Source organism: Narcine bancroftii, chromosome 2, assembly GCF_036971445.1.
Source record: "Narcine bancroftii isolate sNarBan1 chromosome 2, sNarBan1.hap1, whole genome shotgun sequence".
NCBI classification, from domain to species: Eukaryota; Metazoa; Chordata; class Chondrichthyes; order Torpediniformes; family Narcinidae; genus Narcine; species Narcine bancroftii.
This window is the reverse complement of record NC_091470.1, coordinates 237,416,910-237,432,764: the sequence shown is the minus strand read 5'-3', so window position 1 is coordinate 237,432,764 and position 15,855 is coordinate 237,416,910. Positions and strand designations below refer to the sequence as shown.

The 15,855-nt window shown below is 41.3% G+C and overlaps 1 protein-coding gene and 1 long non-coding RNA gene across 3 annotated transcripts in view; one reads left to right on the top strand and one right to left on the bottom strand.

The window, feature by feature from the left end:
- Nucleotides 1–3,637, bottom strand: part of LOC138752638 (uncharacterized) — a 59,150-nt gene extending 55,513 nt beyond the window's left edge. For both annotated transcript variants that reach the window (XR_011350796.1, XR_011350797.1), the window contains exon 1: nt 663–3,637. This is a non-coding gene — a long non-coding RNA (uncharacterized lncRNA). The remainder of the gene's footprint in view (nt 1–662) is intronic.
- The window catches only part of LOC138753096 (CUB and sushi domain-containing protein 3-like), a 691,055-nt gene extending 679,748 nt beyond the window's left edge, over nt 1–11,307 (top strand). The window contains exon 5 of the mRNA XM_069915685.1: nt 11,096–11,307. Coding sequence (XP_069771786.1) covers nt 11,096–11,307 — 212 coding nt within the window. The remainder of the gene's footprint in view (nt 1–11,095) is intronic.
- Nucleotides 11,308–15,855: the final 4,548 nt, after the last annotated feature.

Below are 15,855 nucleotides of genomic sequence, written 5' to 3'. Positions count from 1 at the left end.
ACAGTGATGTCAGACTCACTGGCTTATCATTTTTTGGGTTATTTTTGAACCAATGGAACAATGTTGGCTATTGCCCAATCCTCCAGCACCACAACTGTGGCTAAGGACATTATTAAATATTTCTCTCAGGGTCAAGGTCCAAGGGAATATCTTGTCAGCCCCTGGGGATTTATACAGCTTATTTGCTGACAGACAGCAAGTATCTCTGCCTTTTTAATATGTATAAGTTCCCTGTCCTCACTGCTTGTTTTTCTGACTTCCCTCAACTCTATGGCAGTTTCCTTATTAATAGTGATGCAAAATAAAAATCAATTTTAAGATCTCTCATCTCTTTTGGTGCCATTCATAGCTGACCACTCTGATTTTCAAGGGGACCAATTGTGTCCTTTACTATCCTTTTGTTCTTAATATACCTGTAGAAACCCTAGGATTTTCCTTCACATTGTCTGCCAAAGCAATTTCATATCTTCCTTTAGCCTTGCTGATTCCTTAAGTTTTTTTTCTTGCATTTTTTGTACTCTTCAAGTATATCATTTGATCCTTATTGCCGACACCTGCTGTGCACCTATCTCTTCTTCTACCCTTTAAATTTGAATAATTCGGATGACGTGCCATATTTGTTTTATTTCATGTCTCCCTCAGAATCACTTTGATTCACCTACCTTTTCTGTTGTAGGCATGTTCCATTTAGCCCTCTTCAGGGAGCAAACATTTGAAATTGCAATTGCATAACTTTGGTTCGACTTTGCTTGGGCTGAATCCCTGCTTAATCACGAGTCATTTCTCTCTACACTAACTGTGTTGCAGTGCAAAATGAAGAACGAGAAAAATGATCAGACGTAGTCAAGTCAAAGTTAAGTAAAAGTTGTTTCCTCAGACAGTCACACAGCTTTTTAAAACCCCACGCTTTCCAAGTGACGTTATCACATTGTGACATCATGACGTCAATCGGAACCTTCCGAGCCAGTTCAATTAAGCCTCGGGTGAATCGCTATGTGCCCTCCCCCTCCAGAACCAGCGATAGGAGGCTAAACCTCTGGTGCCATTACTGTCCACCACTCAAGCGGTCATCCATGCCTTCACTTTGGGGGTTGTCACAAGGGCCAATCAAGGTGGAGATGAGGGAGCTTTAGTCGGTCAATCAAAAATGTCTAAAAATGCCCCCAGTGTATAGTACACAAGTTGTACAATTGTTTTGTAGCACTCTGAAGGGGCCCTTATATGGCCTCTATGAGGGTGGGCCATCTGCACCTCCACACACAAACACAAATTCACAGTCCCAGAGTTCCTCTGGGATGAACGATGTAATTGGCCCCAGTTCCCACATCAAGGAAAGGAGCAATTCTCCAAGCCACTACCACAGTCTGCCAAAGACTTCGTTCAGTGGCACCTACTGTCTGCACGCTGCGGGCACGAACTCCCGAGGTACAATGAGAAGGGCTTCATAAACCAACTCTGCTGAAGAGGAATTGAGATCTTCCTTGGGTGCCATTCTTATTCCCAGGATGATCCAGGACAGCTTGTCCACCCAATCTGTTCCCTGGGGGGTGGGCCATCAGTGCAACCTTCATGTGCCTATGGAACTGCTCCATCAGGCCATTCAACTGCAGGTGGTGGATGGTGATGGTTGTGTGGTAGAGGTGTATTCCCATCAGTCATGACAAAATGTTCCGGAGAGCAAAGGTAAATTGTGGGCCTCAGTTCGAGGTGATGTGTATGGCTAGGCTAAACCGTGATACCCAAGTAGAAATAAAAGCTCCAGCGCATGAATCAGTCAATGAGTCCATTGAAGGAACTACCTCTGGCCACCTAATTAATCTGTTGATGACTGTTAACAAGTATCTGGACCTTCATGACACTGAAAACGGGCTGACAATGTCGACATGCACGTGGTCGAATCTGTACTGGGGTGGCTGGAAAGGATGAAGTGGTGCTTTTGCAGATTTGCAGTCTGTGCACGTCTTTAGAAACTTGTCAGCTATCAGGTGGACCATCGCTCGAATGGAGGGGTGGGAGAGTCCATGAATGGCATCGAAAATGCAACATCTCCATGCAGCAGGGACGATAGGGTGAGGTTGACCTGTGGAGACGTTGCACAGGAGAATGCTACCTTGCAGCCCAAAGGCTTCATCCTCAAGTTTTAGGTGAATGACAGCAGTTCTATAAGCCGGGAGTTTGTCGTCCAGCCACTGAGCTTTGGCAAGCACCATGTAGTCTACCCCTGGAGAGAGAGCACGTTCTGCTTGAATGAAGGAGCAGGACAAGGAATTAGCCACCACTTTACTCTTACTGGAGATAGTTTAATCCCAGTTGAAAATTTAGACATATAAGATAAATGGTGTTGCTGCCGGGCAAGCCAGGGATTTGATTTCTTTGTGAATGTGAATATTACTGGTTTGTGGTCAGTAAAAACTGAAGTTCCTACCTTAAAAAAAAAAGCGGAAGTCTCTGGCCGCTAGGTACAGCACCAGCAGTTCCCTACTGAATGTACTGTATTTCATTTTCAGAGGGCAGAGGCTTCCATAGTCCATTAGTCCATAGTCGGCCAACTGTTGTGTGCAATGCATCTATCGTCAAGGCAGTTGGCACATCCATTTGCGGATGGACCAGCAATGTGGCCTTCATTAGGGCATCTTTGGTCTGCTGGAATTCTATCGTCGTCTCCTTTGTCCACTAGTTGTTTGGCACCGTTGGATGAGGTCAAAAAGGGGTTTCAGAATATGAGCTGCAGACGGTAGAAAGCAACAATAGAAATGACCATTGCCACGAATTCTTGGAGTCCTTTGATGGTATCGGGCCTCACAAATTTGAGGATGGCTTCCACCTTGCTAGGCAATGTTACAGTAGGCTGCTACAGGTGTCCAGTCGCCATAGCCATGAGCCACAAAAAGTGCATGGGGTCGGCAATGATGAGCTCCAGAATCCTAGCGTTGATGGTAAAAGCACCTGGTGGTTGCCACAGAGACAAGCTTATCTGGGGGCACGTGCGCTTTGTCGTCTCTACTCGTGGAGGCTGGGCCTTTCAGTGTGATGCAGCACTAATTTCTGTGGCCCTTGTGCTCTGCTGTTTTACATGCCACAAATGTCTGCACGGGCGGCCACTGTTTGAGGGTTATCAAAGTCCTCATCACCCAACATGAAGTTGATGTCTTCTGTCACATGCCCTAAAACAAACTGCTCGAAGAGCAAGAAAGGCCTATGGTCATCTGCCAGTGCCAATATATTGTTCATTTACACCGAAGGGGTACAGTTCCTCCAGGCCATCGATTATGGAGGAGCCGTGCAGCTCGCTCGTGTCATGAGAGACCCTAAATCTGGAGAAGGAGGGCTTTTAGGGCTTTGTTCTTGCTGGGAGCTGGTGGGTCCCAAAGGAAATCCACTACTCCACCTGCTGTGTCCTGTTCAAGGGCACTTACCACATGATAATACTTAGTACAAATGTGGAACTGCGCTTCAGCCTGCCCGAACCAAACTTCAGGTTGAGTAGTTCAAAGGATGGACAGTATGAGCAAAACCGCTGCATTGTCCATTTGGGCCTTTTTGGATCATTAGCACAGCAACAGTGTCACAGTGCGAAAGGAAGAATGAAAAAATGATCAGACGTAGTTGAGTCGAACTTCAGTAAACGTCGTTTATTTAGTCCACCACAGACAGCTTTTGAAAACCCCACGGGTTCCAAATTAGGTAATCACATTGTGACATCACGACATCACTCGGAACCTCCCAAGCTGATTTGATTAAGTCTCTGGTGAGCCACTATACCTCCTCCAAATAAGAAGCAATACCTTGCATTGTTCCCTTGCCCATCTCTATTTCTAATCTGAACACTTCACATGTTCCCACTTCATACTCCAGAAGCAGCTTGAAGAATACCTCCTTCCTCAATGAATTTTAAAATTCCTCTCCTTGGCCCTTATTCTAACACCCTTATTCTTCATGGAGTGAGTGAATTCTCTCAAGAAAATAAGGCAAGGATTCTTGCAGATTTTATTAAATGTCTGTCAATATTACCTCTATTACCTATTATTCCAACATGTAAAATAGGTTTATATAAAAAAAAAAGACATCCCCCATATATGTTGTAAGGGATATATTTTGCTTGGAAAATTCTCACTCACTATTATCTTGGATACATTTTTGATGCCTGATGCACCACCAATAATCACAAAAAACTGACGTTGTGAAACCTTTGGGCTTTTATTAACTATAGACTAGAACAGCCATCACCCTCATTGACTGATCAAGGCAGAGTGAACTGGGAACATGCAAAGGGCTATGGGTACGATCAGTCTTGGGAAGCATATCTAACTGCAGCAGCCAATCATCGCATAAAAGTGGTTTACCACATTCACCCCTCCTTTCAAGAAGAGACCTGCAGGGTGAGAAGAAAAGAAAACAAAATAAATATACATATATAGATTTTAGATTGAGCAGAGACCGGAGTGAAGAGGCATCATGTCAGGCAGAGGGAAAGGAGGTAAAGGACTGGGTTACAAAAAAAAACATATATAGATTTTACAGATGAAGTCTATCGGGGGTCTCCTTCGCCACAGCGAACAACATAGTAATTTTGGGGGGCTGCCGTAGCTCTCTGAGCATCTTGTGGAGTTGGCCTGTCATCACCGATTATAATTCATCAGGTGGGGGCAATAGGTGAGGGGGTAAGGGAGTGTGGTGCTGGGACATCATGGGTGGCAAAAGTAGCCAGAGGTGGAGAGTGGTCAGCCACAGAATTGGGGCCCCAAAGGTAGCAGCGGTGGGGGGAGTGTCTGTTGGTGGTCAGTGGTGATGAGGAATGCCAGATCCCAGATCGAGACTCTATCCTCGCGCCCATCGGGGAAGACAACCTAGGGGTTTAGTGTGGAGAAGTTGGACTCTCTTAACTAGTGGCTCAGATTGTCTGGCGTGCTTTTGAAGCAGGACCAGTCCTTGGGAGTTAAGCCAATTGGGCAGCTTGGTCCCTGACGCAGACTTTCTCTGCAAAGCAAACATCCATTCATGAGGCATGTTGTTATTGACCGTACATAAAAGTGACTGGAAGGAGTGGAGAATGTCTGTGAGGATTTCTTGTCATTGAGAGACAGGGAGGTCCCGTGACCTCAGTGCCAGGAGGTTAGTTTTCCAGACTGTGGTATTCCCCCTTTCCATTTGCCCATTCCCTTCAGGGTTGCAGCTGGTGGTCCTGATCATGGCAATGCCACCTGGCCAGCAGGTACCACTGCAGCTCATCACTCATGAATAAGGTTCCCCAGTCGCTGTGGATGAACCCGGGGTTCCCAAAGAGTGTAAAGATATTGCGAAGGGCCTTGAAAATTGTAGCTGCGGTTATGTCTGGGCAGGGGATGGTGAAAGGGAAACATGAGTATTTGTCAATGATGTAAGGAAGTAAACATTCCAGTTGGAGGTGTGGAGGAGCCCTTTGAAATCAATGCTTAGGTGCTTGAAGGGGTGGGTAGCTTTCATCAGGTACTCCTTGTCCAGTTTGTACAATTGTGGTTTGCATTCGGCGCAATCTGGCAATTTTTAGTCTTTGTACAGACTTTCTTAATGGCATATGATAGGTTCTGAGCTCTGATAAAATGGAAAAGCCTAGTCACTTTGGGATGACAGAGGTTATTATGGAGTGTTTGCAGTATGGCACAAGCGATGGAGTGTCTGGAAGCTCATTCAGTTTACCAGGATGTTGTAGTTGTCAGTGGACTGTTCGATTCTCCAACTGAGGATCTTATCATTTTTGATTTTGCCCCTCTGCTTGTTATTAAACATGAATGCTACCACTCACTGATCCACAAGGAGTGGTGTACTGCCTCCAGGATGGCCTGAGTCTCCTTTTTGACAGAGGAATGCCGAATTTCAGGGCCTTGGAAGGTGCGTGAGAAGAAGGTGATGGATCTGCCCACTTAATTGATTGTGGTAGCCAGGGCAAAGTCAGACACATAACTCTCCACTTGGAATGGCGTGGACTCATCTATAGCATGCATGGTTGCCTTGGCAATGTCATCTTTGATGCAGTCAAATGCAGATTGGGCCTCTGCTGGCAGGGTAAATGTGGTGGCTTTGACCAATAGGCAAATTTTGTCTGAATAGTTGGGGACCCATTGAGCATAGTTTGAGAAGAACCTAAGGCATCTCTTCAATGCTTTGAGAGTATTTGGGAGAGGTAGGTCCAGCAATGGATTGATGCAGTTGGGGACAGCCCCAATGATACCATTCTAAACCACGCAGCCAAGGATGGCTAGTCATGCTGTCCAGAACACACATTTGTCCTTGTTATAAATAATGTTCAGGCATTTTGCTGCCTGGAGGAATTTATGGAGATTTGCATCATAATCTTGTAGATCGTAGACACAGATGGTCACATTATCAAGATATAGGAAAATGGCCTGCAGTTTATAGTGGTCTACCATGCGGTCCATTTCCCGCTGGAAAACGGAGACCTCATTGGTGATGGCGAAAGGGACCCAGAGGAAGTGATATAGGCAGCCATCAACTTCAAATGTGATATACTGGCAGTCCTCCAGGTGGATCAGGAGCTGATGATACACTGACTTTGGGTCGATGGTGGAGAATACCTGATATTGTGCGATCTGGTTGACCATATCGGATATGCAGAGAAGGTGTTAAGCATTGAGCTGTGTGTAATAGTTGATGGTCTGTCTGTAATCTATGACCATCCTATTGTTTTCCCTGTTCTTTATCACAACCACCAGAGCCCTCTAAGGGCTCTTACTGGCCTCAATGATGCCCTTGCCCAACAAACACTGAACCTCCAAATTAATGAATGCCTTCTCTGTGGCACAGTATTGCCTGCTCCTGATGACTACCACTTGCATTTGGTGGTGAGGTTGGCAAACTGTGAAGGTGGGGGTTGACCTCAAGAGTCAAGAGGCCACACATCGCATATAGAGGACTCCTGTGAGGGGAGGGATGGGGTCCGTCAAATTTCAATGTAACTTTCTGAAGTTGGCACTGGAAGTCCAGCCCCAGTAGCAAGGGGGCACAGAGTTGTGGCATGACAAGTAGCCTACAATATTTGTAAACTATGCATCCAATGGTCAGGGTCACTATTGCAGGTCCCATGGATGGCTGCTGTATGTGATTTGGACATGAGTGACATCTTGTGTTGGTGGGCCATACCTTAAGGGATAGGTGCTTAGTATTGGGGTGCATAAAACTTCCTGTACTCCTGCTATTAAATAAACAGTTCATAATGCACCCATTTATCTGTGTTGTGTGGTCCGTCTTGGTTCAGGGTGACAGAGGCCAGTATAAACTCTGTCTGAGTCCAATGGGTGCTCACGATCCCAAGATGGCCACCCTTGCTGTTCACCCGTGGTCCCACAGGCCTGAAAAATGCTGTTTGCCATTCAGTCCAAAATGGCAGCCCTCGTAACTCACAAATGGCATCTCTAGTTCTCAGAGGAGTTCATGCCAATTGCCCTTTCTAGAGTGGCAACTGTTGGCATGCAGCGCTGCTAAGTTTCGCAGATGGTTTGGACTAGAAGACTTTGGCATAATGTCCTTTATCTTCACCTAGTGTATACCACCTCCTTGACATGGCAATGTCTCCTCGGGTGCTTACCCTACCTGCAGAAGTAGCAATTGGGGTGATCACCCGCAGCAGCAGATGAAATCAGGTCACTCGAGGAATGGGACGATGTCAGTGATTAATCTCTCATTGTGCGGGAGGATCCCCCATCCCAAGGTAACTGCGCCCATGGCGACCGAGAGGCACCAAGTAATCATTCGAGTTTTGGAAGGACACTTTCAGCATTTCTGTTAGCTCAACCTCTGTAGATCTACCTCTGAAGATCAAGTATCTTTTGTTCCAAGAATCTCTGCCTTATGTAGCTGGAGCAGATGCCGGCCACATAAGAGTCCTGGATGAGGTCCTCAGTGATTTGAGTGGCTGTCACGGCCTTGCAGGTCTCACACTCTGTATAGGTTCCAGAGGGCCCCCAAATACTTGGTGATTGACTTTCTGGTGGCCATGAGGTGCCTGGCATAGACCTCGTTTACCTTCTTGTGATGCTGAGCCTTCAGTATCTCCATGGCCTCCGTGTATGAGCTACTGTCGCTGATCATCAGGAATCCCTGAGGTCTGACTCGAGAAGAGAAACCTCATTCGTTTTGAATCCGTGGTGGTAACATTTGCAGCTGCCATCAGGAAGCCCTCCAGACAGCGTAGCCAGAGTTTGAACACGTTCGGGGCATCAGACGAACAAGGGTCGATGTTGAGTTTCTCATGTTTCAGATACTGCATCTTTCTTGAAAATTTATAGTTAATAAAATTGATCCGCCCTTAATAATCACAGAAGACTGAAGTTGTAAAACTGATAGGCTTTTATTAACTATAGACTGGAACTGCCATTGACTGATCAAGGCAGAGTGAACTGGGGATAATGCAAAGGACTATGGGGATGATCAGTCTCAGGAGCCAATCATCGCCTAACAGTGGTTTACCACAATGCCATAAAAAGAACATGCCCTGTGACAAAAATAATTTGTCCTTGCAGATTGGTTAACTAGTGTATTAAGGGTTAATTTAAAATAAATTGGGAAATAGATGGGTATCGGCATGTGGCAACAGAAAGATGAATATATTTAAAGCACACAATAGCACTAAATATTTGTGCTGTTGTTGCAAGTGTTTTTGTTTTCGATGGGAGAAAATTAAGAGTGGCTGCAGGACAGATCACAAGTGGTGGGGTAAATATTTTCCTTGTCCTGACCAATTTTTAAACATTTTCAAACAAAACAGTTGCTATTTGAAAGAGCTTAATGTGTACAAAATGGTTGTGACACTTACCATATTTAAGGAGTGATTGTATTTCAGAATGGCTTTGGGAAATTATAAAATCTGGCCAAAGAGCGCACATTAGTTTCTTTCATAATTTTCAAGACTTCCTTTTAAAAGTATCATTTCACCAATGAGAGGCCAGATAGCCAAAGCTTGTCCTTCATCAAAGGAGATTATGAAATTCATGCAGTGTAACAGTTGTAAAATGAAATGTTTCTATTTTGCGAATAGATTATGAATGTAGTCATAATTTTAAGTAAACTTTTTATCAAACGAATTCATCCTTGGAAATCTCCAAAAGCTTATGTGAGAATTGTGTGCTCACTTGTATATTAGAGTTTAGAGCACTCCCCAAAATAAGGAATATAATAATATATTGCAGTGACCTTGTCTAAATCCCATCCTATCAAGCCAATCAGAACTCTTTCAAAATGTAAGTATCAAGGTAGAACAATAAATCTATAATAACTAGCTTCATCCAGATACAAGCTTCTCATCAATTGAACTTGGATTTAAGAATTAACCAGCATCTCAGTTGCACAACAAATTAAAATCAATACAAAAAATATCTTGTAGTATCCATTCTTTTATGGTTTGTAATGAAAGTGACACCTAATGCATGGAACTGAAACATTGACCCTGTAGTGTACACATTTTATACTCTGATGCGGTGTTTTAATAATAAAGATTTATGATTAGTTCCACTTGAGAAGTAGAATTTTGTTTACAGGTCATTATTTTTGCCGTACTATCAATGCCTTGCAGTAATAGATGATCATTGTTCTTCAGAAGGTCAGATTGTGGTTCCGTGTGGAAAAAGCAGAACTGTCACAAAATAACCCAGTGTTACACATTTCTCCGGCAATTAGCGATTGCTGCCTTGGTCTTGTAATTTGATTTCTGAACGCTTTTCATATTCTCACAGATTGCATTGCACTTGCAAATTAAAGACATTGTTCAATGTTATTAATTATTAAGGACAAGGTGACAACAATCAAACAGTGTTATTCATTTTAGAAATGTACGAAATTTGGACCGGTAATGTCAAATATTTAAATGCTCCAGGTACAATGCATGGAAGAATTGTTCTGATGTCCCCTTGGTGTCAGAGTCATGGAAGTAACATAATAGCAATGACAGTAGAAGATATCAGGGTTGCATTGTGAGAGTAACGGTGGGTGCAACACTAATAGCGCCAGCGATTGGGACTGAGGTTCGAATCCCATGCTCTCTGTGAGGAATTTGAATGTTCTCCCTGTGTCTTCATGGGTTTTCTCCACCCTTCAAAAAGTAGGTCAATTGGGTAGAATTGGTCAGCAAGGGCTCGTGGGCCAAAAAAAGGCCTGTTACCGTGCTGTTATGTCTAAATTTAAAATGCAGAATTAACTCATTGCAAATAGGTGGAGCCTAGCTAGACCGTGACACCAGCTAGCATGTAATTATGATTAGGCCCTGCTTTAGCCATCAGCCATCCAGCAGATACTCTCATTTAAATATGTGTGACCAAACATATATGATCAAACATTTTCCCTGACAGGAGGGACTATTTTGATAGTTAGAGAACTATTCATCAGGATCTTTGACCATTTCTAAGATATTTTCTGGATGTGATTCAACAAACCATATATGTTTTCTGCTATTGACATGGCCTAAAGTTCCCACAGTGTGTGATGCCACGTGCTGAAATGCCTCTGCTCAGTTTCTGCACATAGACAGATGTGAAAGTGTGGGAAACACTCAGCAGGGCAAGCAACATCTATGGACAGAGTTCATCTTTTAAGTCTAAGATCCTTCATCAGAACTGTTCTGACATAAGATTTTCAATCTGACATTCTAACTCTCTGCAGCCTGACCTGTTTCCAGCACTTTCTGTTCAAATTTCAGAAAACCAGTCACTCAGTCTATCTTCATTCTGTAAGAATAAACATTGCTGTTAAATTCCTCCTTTGCTTTTACCTTAACTGGCATCTGAATCTACTCAGCTTTGCCCTGATCTCCTTACCACCCCTCCCCTCCTCACCACTACCCTACACCTCCTCTGCAACCACAAACTTCTCCAATTCTTTCTCTCTTCCTTTGGCTTAGTCTTGCTTCCTTTCTCTCTTCAGATTTGATCTTTTTAAATGTTACAACAACCTGAAAAGGCTATGCAGACCATTGCTGGTTGTGTTTCATGTGTATCATTATTCGGCTCCCATAAACAATTTTAATCGACTTCATTAAGTTAAAGACATGATGATTTCCTGTGATATGTCAGAGCTCTAAGCTAACAAATGCCTTTCTTTTCCTAACCAGCTGAAGATGGCTGCGGAGGAACTCTACAAGGATCTAGTGGCATTATTTCCAGTCCAAACTTCCCTGGCGAGTATTACAACAATGCAGACTGCACCTGGACAATTGCCGCAGAACTTGGGGACACCATCTCACTCATTTTTACAGATTTCCAGCTTGAAGAAAAGTATGATTATTTGGAAATTGAGGGATCAGAGCCTCCATCAATATGGTAAGTAAATAACATTTCCAAAAGACAAGTCTTACGTCATATGTTCTGATAGTTATCTGAATGCATTTGAACAAAATTCATTTTGAAAGGAATAATTTAAGCATTCAATGCTTTTTGCACTTAATGGTGACTGATATTCTCTCAAGCTCACCTGATCTTCGCACAAATAGAAGAACAAGTCAAGTTTTACAAATCATAGAGAGTGTAAGGGGTGTGTATAAAAAAAGCTCATCAGTATGAAAGATATTATTTACTTCAACTGAAAATTAACAGTTAGGTCAGGTTTTAATTGACTTGCCATATTAATTTTCTGCTATCCAATTAACTGATAAACATTAGTTTCATTGTGAGAACACATTTCTTTAGGATCACCAATATTGATGAATGAAAAGTCTTCCTATTGTACACAGCTTCCATAGTTCATTAGTAATTATCTGCTACTGTATTGTATGAACAGTGTATGATGCATCCAGGCTCAAAATGTATGATACAATCTTTGTGTAGAACACAACATATCTTAATCTATAATTCTGTCCGAGGAATCACTTTCAATAAGGCGGGCACTTTTCCTGGTTTCAGCTAATAAAGTGAAGCAAACCATTCTACAGCACACAATTCCTCAGATGTCAGGTGTAATTTCACTTTAATACTTGAATTTCAAAATATGCTTCTTTTACTATTTTGAATACTATGCAATCTAAAATGCTGTTATGTCTAAATTTAAAATGCAGAATTAACTCATTGCAAATAGGTGGAGCCTAGCTAGACTGTGACAATGCCTTCATATGTAATTATGATTAATGCTGGTATCATTTAAAAAAAAAATCCTTCATATCCCACACATCTCACTGCCATGTATAAAGGTAATAATACCAAAGATGGATTTAAAGAAAGAAGGAGATCTGCAGAGATGTTTGGGGATTTTCAGAGCCACAATGGGTTAACAATAGCTACCGGAGGTGTAATGATTATGTTTGGCTGCGATCAGGAGACCATCTCTGGAGGAATCCAGAGGACGAATGTTTGTAAAGTTAATTACAGAAAAAAATCCAAGACAAAGTATTAAATTGCTAAAACTTGTATTTTACAAATGCTGAAGCTGATGTAAATCAATGGACACAGAAGTGATAGTGAAATGTGACTTTACAACTTTGGACAAACAGCAGACTTTGATGACCTCAGATTAACAGATATTGGGACTTAGAAAACAAGTCAAGAATGTGTTGCAGTATCATGCAGAGATATGAAAAGAATGGATGGGTGCAAGAACAGAAGTGGCATTGAATCCGGATCAAAGTTACGTGAGGATTTGGAGGGTGAGATCGCTGACTTTAGTCATGTGTGAATGTGTTTGAAGTACTCCTCCAGGTTAAATATGTCAATGAGGCTCTGTTTCAGAAAATTGTTGGAGAGAGTAATAGAGCTACTGAGAAGAGGAAAGAAGATCAGAGAAATGCTATTTAATTTAAAGAACTGCCGACCAGTATAGGTGCTAAGATGCTGGGTGATAATCATCTCGGATTATTGCCTGGATTTGAATTAATTGGATATCAAAAAGAAACTTCAGAGGCTACTATTTCTTTGGAAGTTGTATGATTTGATAGATAATGGTAACTCTGTGATGGTGCAGGTGGCTTTTGATGCAGGGTAACATCTCTATACATATTCTCTTGTGATCCACTTCTACCTCACTGCTTCTTTTATTTTGTTTTTTTCAAAGTGAGAATGTTTTAGAAACCAAGCAGTTGAATCACCTCCCAATACCTTAGACAATATAACTCTTTCCTTTACATTGGAATCTTCTTCAGCAACTTGTTTGTGAACCTTATATTTCCAGGGGTTTGCTTCTCATGAAATAGTTTTGAAAAGAAACATGTCAAAGTTAAGAGATGATTTTTAAAATAAACTGTTCGAATTATGTATGCTTTGATGTGAATGTGTTTGGAGAAAATGCTCGCAGGGTGCTTTGAGAGGTGAACCTTTAACAGGCAGCTAAAGTGGCTGCAAACAAAAACTCACGGTAAGACCAAAGGTGGACATGCATCTTATGGTGAGAGTGAGGAATTTTGGAGTGGGAGTTTGGGTATTGAATCTCTTTGGAGATGAGGAGAGGGGATTCTGAGGAGCATTAAACACCAAGATGCTGTGGTTGAAGGAAACCATTAGAGCTTTGTTAAAGGCAAGTTAATGAGCAAATATGATTTCAGAATTGGTGCAATATAATCAGCAGAGCTAAAGATTAACTAAAAAATTAGGCAAAATAGAGAGGAGGATGTTTGACAAAATGCAATGGAAGAATTGATTTGGATCTGATCTACTGTACACACGAGACTAATAGCAAGAGGTGGGTGTTCTCACAAAGGGAAAGACAAGGGTTCTAATGTTGTAGAACGAAGAATCCTGAAAGATTGGAGAACACGATATTTTAGAATGTTACATATATAAATTCCAGTCCCTGATAGTCACCTTGGCAAAAATAAAGAAAAAGATTTTTTTTAATATTTGCAATACAAACAGGCATTTTACCTAAAAGGATGAAAAAGCACATTGCGGTTAATACCTTCTGTGGTGTTCTTTAATCCAAGATTAAAAGCAGAAATGGAAATGAAACCTGAATTTTTGATTCTCATTTGGGATTGTATCCATATCAGGTGGACGGCAGGGTTCTTGAAATACTATGGAATCTCTTGCCGCAAAGATCTTTCCACATGGATTGGAAACTTCCATGCTGCTGTTTGGGATCATATCCTCTCAGAGGAGAGTGCAATTCTTCAGCAAGCTTCAGTAGTTGTGGTTGGAGGCGGGGTGGGGTGGTGGTGGAGAGGAGCGAAGGGAATGAGAATCAGGAAGCTGCATAATCATAAAGATAATTTCAATGCAATCATTGTGCAGCAACACTCAAATAATATTTGTATGTTAGCTGTTCTCGTTGATTTGTCCTTGACCAAGATTCAACACCAAGTTCTGATGAGTATCCTTAGCGTTGTAAAAAATAAAATTGTCAGAGCATTCACTGACTGGTGTTCCCTCTCATTTTCTGACAAAGTTACAACCAGAGTTTGGGTGTGCCTTATTGAGATACTATGAGATGAGAGTTTAATGTCATATGCAAAAGTAGCATAGATAAATGCACTGAAATTTTTCTTGATGTAAAATATACCAAATAAAAAATAGGTTTCAATTAAATTATCACATTAGAGAAGACTAGATAATAAATATAAAAGGATAAATATTCACAATTGTAGTTAGTATAAATCCATAAACAACCATAAATATCAAACTCCATCGGGGCTGAAGAAGAGATTTATTACATTAGATTTGAGAAATATAAGTTATCAGATTGCACATCCTGATTACAATCTAAAGGGAAAGAGTATGTTCAATTTAATATCATATTGAAAAGATCCATTGATCATCCTACAGAATTATCCCTGTGATTTTGTGATTCTGAATATAAAAAATCTTTTGTATTTTCATTGATGTCTAGTGTAATATTCCATCAAAATGGAGGCAAATCTTTCATCTGCAGATGTCTGACAAAAAAATCTGGTTGATGTCAGGAAGGTCAAATTGCAAATCTGCAACAATAAATACTTCCTTATCACAGCATTCACCTGTTCTAAATTTGAAGTGTTTGTAAAGATTCCTATTGTTGCTTTGAAGTTGTGCCAGGATTTAAAACTTCTGCACTTCTTTTTTTCTGTGTTCGGTCTTCCTGATTGCCTTTTAAATGTGAATAACCTCAGTTTCTCCAGTTTAACTTTTCATGCTTCGAAGTCTCGTACGGGTTTTGCTGGTTTTAAAAATGTGCATCATGCTCAAGATGTGTTCTGAATAAGTAAAGCTCCAAAAAATTTGGATGCCCGAGAATCTGGAGTTCTTGAATATTTCAAAACTTTTTTTAATTGAGTGGGCTTTTCTGCACGTGCCTGCATAGGTAAGCACCATAAATGCGCAGAAGTCACAGAAATTAATGAATAAATATTTATTTAGTTGTTTTGTACTTTGTATTTTATATAAAAAATGTTTTGTGAATAAACTATCAAGATGTACCAGCTAGCCTCCTCTTTATTCGATTTAAATTTGAATTTTAAAAGTATTCCTTGAGAATCCTGAAAATCCAAAAATCTGGACCTACCCAATCACCAAACAGTCTGGATTTTAGAAATTTTACTACAAAACTCTGTAGAGTATAATTGTTCTACCGCTTACAAATTTGTGATGCAATTCCCAATTTGTTTGCTTCAATTAAGTTCTGTCATCTTTGGACATGCGGAAAAAAACAATTTTGAACCCCCCTCGGCCACTCCTCGTTATTGTGATTCAATTCACAGAAGTGCTTATTTATTCATACAGTGTATGTTACACATAAGTTTTTTTTTAACTATTATCATCTCTTAAAGGATTTAATCCACTTCATTTTCAATTTTTCAGCCATGTTTTGAATTTATCAACCCTTCATTCTCCCAGCAAATTGCAGAAGATTTGGATTGGGCTAAGAATCTGTCATAACTCCAAGTGAGAGAGAATGGTGGTGGAGGGGGTGGAATTC